Source organism: Electrophorus electricus, chromosome 22 (assembly GCF_013358815.1).
Source record: "Electrophorus electricus isolate fEleEle1 chromosome 22, fEleEle1.pri, whole genome shotgun sequence".
Classification (NCBI taxonomy): domain Eukaryota; kingdom Metazoa; phylum Chordata; class Actinopteri; order Gymnotiformes; family Gymnotidae; genus Electrophorus; species Electrophorus electricus.
Window position 1 is genome coordinate 2,539,441 of NC_049556.1, and position 4,113 is coordinate 2,543,553.

The window sequence follows — 4,113 nt, forward strand, 5'->3', positions numbered from 1 at the left end:
ACAGTACCTACCAGTCGTACGGTGTCGCCACGCAACAGATAACGCCAATGAGTAACACGTTTGGCATCACGGAAAGATCACAGGCAAGAAGGCATGTTTGTCCACCCTCACACGTGTGGGCCATGGCGTTAGGAAGGAAAGGCCCGTGTAGCGTACAAAAAAAACCAAGCACAAGACTTCTATTCCTGGTTACACCTACCTGCAAAACCCCGCGTGGGAAGGGGCTCGGCTAACATATTTCTCATGGCGACTTCAGTGGCGACTCTCCCATTATTGGGCGGTGATGGTTGTTAGGACGCGATTCTCCAGGACAACACGTCCTCTGGGGTAACAGAGGTACTCGTGAGAGGTAAACTTTCCCAAATCCGGGACATTCTTCTCGTGCTCTTGATTGGTTCTGTGTGTAACTCCAAACAACAACTTGGGTGAGAACGAACTCAGTGTTCATCAAAATGTTTAATTTTTCAGTGAACGAAATAGCGAAATACTGCATGTTACAAACAGACCAGAGTTTTAAGACAGAAAAAAGGAATTCATTCAACCCCAAACTCTTGGATAAAGAAATAACCAAAGTCCAAATGACCAGAATGGCCAAGTTTTCAAATAAACTCGATGACCATTTTTCTAGGCATTCCAGCGTCTTGACATGGAGGAACTCTGGTAGACTGTGAATCAAAGAAAAAAAAGCTTGGATAAAGCTAACAGGTATGAGCTCTAACGTAGATCACCATGCCATACCATAATACTCAAGCTGGGGGCGGGGAGCACTGCAACGGAAAGATCTCCGCTGGCAGTGGCCAGTCGTCCAGGGTAACAGTGTCGCTGTGGATCTGAAAACTCAAGTGAGCGGAGTGAGAAGGAAATGGTCCCTGCTGGGTTCGAGCCCCCATCCGTATCTGAACCCCATCCTCCCCTGTCCCATGGGGCGGAGCCTGCTCTGCAGGACACCGTCAGGACGCCGTCAGGACACCGCTTCGTCCCGCAGTCACGCCACTGAGGCGTTGCCCGGTAAAGGTGGATGTCCAGAAGGGCTTGTGGGGGTCGTGAATGTTTTTGTTTGTTTGTTTGTTTTGTTTTTGTTTTTTTTTCTAGGAAAAGTGGCTGGAGCGTTCTGGTTTTCGGTTTTCGTCCTGCGTATGTCGTCCCCGTGTTCTCTATCCGTGCCCGGCGCGGAGCTACCAGACCGTGTTCTCGCCCATGTCCTGGCCCGGGTGGGGCAGGCCGGAGCCGTAGGCCGTGCCGGCGGCCAGGGGGAAGGGTGGGCTGGGCCCGGCCCCGAAGCCGCTGCCCCCGCCGGCGTCTGCGCCAGGGTGCAGGGGACCCGCCACGGGCGGCTCCGGGCTGGGCGTGTCCGCGTGCGACAGTGCGTCGGCGAAGCGCTGCTCGTCCGCGCCGTGGTGCGGCGGCGGGCCCCCGGACGCCTCCAGCACACCCGAGCCCAGGAGGTAAGGGGGCTCGGCCGGAGAGGGGACCTGTGAGGAAGGGGGTCCGTGGGGGAAGAAGTCGTAGTTGAGCCCTGGGCCGTAGTAGTCCCCCTGGTACTCTGCAGAGGAGGAGAAAAGATGAGGAAGGAAAATGAACAGCTATTAATGAACAAGGGAGTAAACATACACACACACACACACACACACACACACACATACATACATACACACACACACACACACACACACACACACACACACACACACACACACAGTATCTCCCGAGCTTATGTCAGAACGCAGGCAGCAGAAGAGGGGTTCCTGTCCTCTGCTCCTCACTGCCTCCAGCTTTGGCCGTGAATTCACCCTAATGTGGCTTATTTACCACACACATACAGACACGGACTCACTAACTGGCAACCCAGGGGATTCTACAGTACCCACAGTCAGACCACATTCCACTCTGCCCTGAAGAATTAGCAGTGGATTCAGCTACAGAGAAATCCCTCTGCTGGTAGGTTCATGAATCATCCAGCCTGTCTTTATTAGACTCGCCTTATTATATGATGCCAAGAGACTACATTTCCCATCAGCCTCTGCTGGACTGGGCCCAACTGCTCCATATATAGTGAACTGCATCTCGTCTGAGGTGGCTGGTGTAGAACTGGAGCCGGGGTTCCGGGCACACACTGCCTAGCTCTGTGCTCCTCGTGGCCGAGAGGAAGGACCTAGCTCAGTCACCGACACACTCGCCAGCCGTGCGTGCACTTTAAAGCCTGAACAAAGAGGCCGAGCTCAAAAAATGTCCAGCAGGGGGCACCACCGTGGTCACGCCTTTCACTGGGTGATGGTCTCTGCAGCAGGGGTTCCCACCGTGCCCACGGAGGACTGAAATTTACCTGCTCTAGCACACCTACGAAACCTGTTAATGAACTGATGAGTTGAAGCAGTTGTGTTTGGGGAGGGAAATCTCCAAACTGATCTACTGCGGAATTGGACACCTCTGCCTTAATGATTCTTTGACAGCACTAAAGTGTAAAGAACGAGAGAGAAAGAGAGAGAAAGAGAGAGAGCAAAGATATGATAAGTAAGGGAAGGGGGATGAGTGGAGAGCAAGAAACAGGGTTGGGTTTTTTTTTGGTAGTAGTAGTTTAATGTGAGGAAAGAAGTCCCCGGTCGGAGTGCGAGTCTAAGTCCCAGCTTCCTCTGCAAAGCCGTGGTTTTGAGTGCGGTGTGAAGGACGGCACGGCACGCTTTTGTGTGTGTGTGTGTGTGTGTGTGTGTGTTCAACGAAGGACGGCTCTTTGTGTGTGAAAGGGGAAAGAAGAAAAGACCGTCAGAGAGGTAGAGCGAGTGAGTCACTGCAGAGAGGGACAGATGGGTGGTAGTGTGGGGGGGGGGGTGTCCCTCGTACCTCCGTAGTAGCCGTACCCTCCGGGGCCCAGAATGTCGGGGTCGTCCAGCCGGCCGCCCAGGGGACGCATTCTCCTCGGGCCCCGGAAGAAGGCGTGGCGACGCGCGCCCAGGGCACTCAGCTGCTTCATCCGCCGCTCTTTGGAGCGTCTATTCTGGAACCACACCTGCATCACGGAGAAAGAGAGAGAGAGAGACAGAGGAGTGCAGTTGAAACAAGTGACCCAGATCGCAGGGAGCCATGAAAGCAGGCATTATGCCAGACTACAGGTGGGACAGACACACAGTGAGCCCTGCTGGGAGGAAAACACAACCTTGGTGCGAATGCCTCTGTGATGCTCCCACACCCACAAATCCCGTACGGACGTTTACACATGCTTACAGCACTGCTGGTGTGAGATGGCTTAGCGTTCATAAACATAGAAATGTTGGAATGTTGTGGGGTCTATAGGACTGACACCTCTGGCCTTATCTCCCAAACGGGAATTAGCATTAACACAGACTGGCGGAGTGGTCAAACAGCTGGCGAGTGTTCATGCAACAGTTCAGTGAACACGTAACTGGTCGGTCAAACATCAGGTCAGTAGTCAAACATCAGGTCAGTAGTCAGTCTATTCTGGTGCAGTAACTGTGTGCGTCTCAGACCTGCGTGGTCTGGTCTCTCTCTCTCTCTCTCTCTCTCTCTCTCTCTCTCTCTCTCTCTCTCTCTCTCTCTCTCTCTCTCTCTCTCTCTCTCTCTCTCTCTCTCTCTCTCTCTCTCTCTCTCTCTCTCTCTCTCTCTCTCTCTCTCTCTCTCTCTCTCTCTCTCTCTCAGACGTGTGCACAATTAAAGCTTGTTGCCTCTTATATATTATATCCTAAAAACTAGACACCTTGCAGTACCAGTGTTGTGTTTTGCCACATGTATAAAAAACATATTAATTTTCAGAATTACTTAGAGGGTTTCTATCCGTTGGCTCTGTTTAGCTAACTGAACTCTACCCAGCACCTAGACCTATATGTATCCACAACTTAATCCTAATCTTAATTTAACAGTAGCCTTGGGTCATCCGACACCCTAATCCAGATCCTGGATTAGGCCTAACATTACTGTTAATGCACAATCTGGTGAGCTGTATTAAACTGAGCGATCCGAACATCGGCATGTTTAGCCTGATAATCTGATTAACCCAGAGGAGAGTTTTACTGTGTGGTTATCTGTGATTGGTCCACTCATTCCTGATTATGCAACAGGAATATATATGATCGGGCATTTTTTGGAAAGCACGTACAGTAA

General features: G+C 51.8%; 1 protein-coding gene across 1 annotated transcript in view; it reads right to left on the bottom strand.

Moving 5' to 3' along the window:
• Positions 1-437: 437 nt before the first annotated feature.
• The window catches only part of lhx5 (LIM homeobox 5), an 11,342-nt gene continuing 7,666 nt past the window's right edge, over positions 438-4,113 (bottom strand). Inside the window, exons 4-5 of the mRNA XM_035521440.1 lie at positions 2,839-3,004; positions 438-1,543 (exon numbers count right to left, since the gene is read on the bottom strand). Coding sequence (XP_035377333.1) covers positions 1,176-1,543; positions 2,839-3,004 — 534 coding nt within the window. The 3' untranslated portion in view covers positions 438-1,175. The remainder of the gene's footprint in view (positions 1,544-2,838; positions 3,005-4,113) is intronic.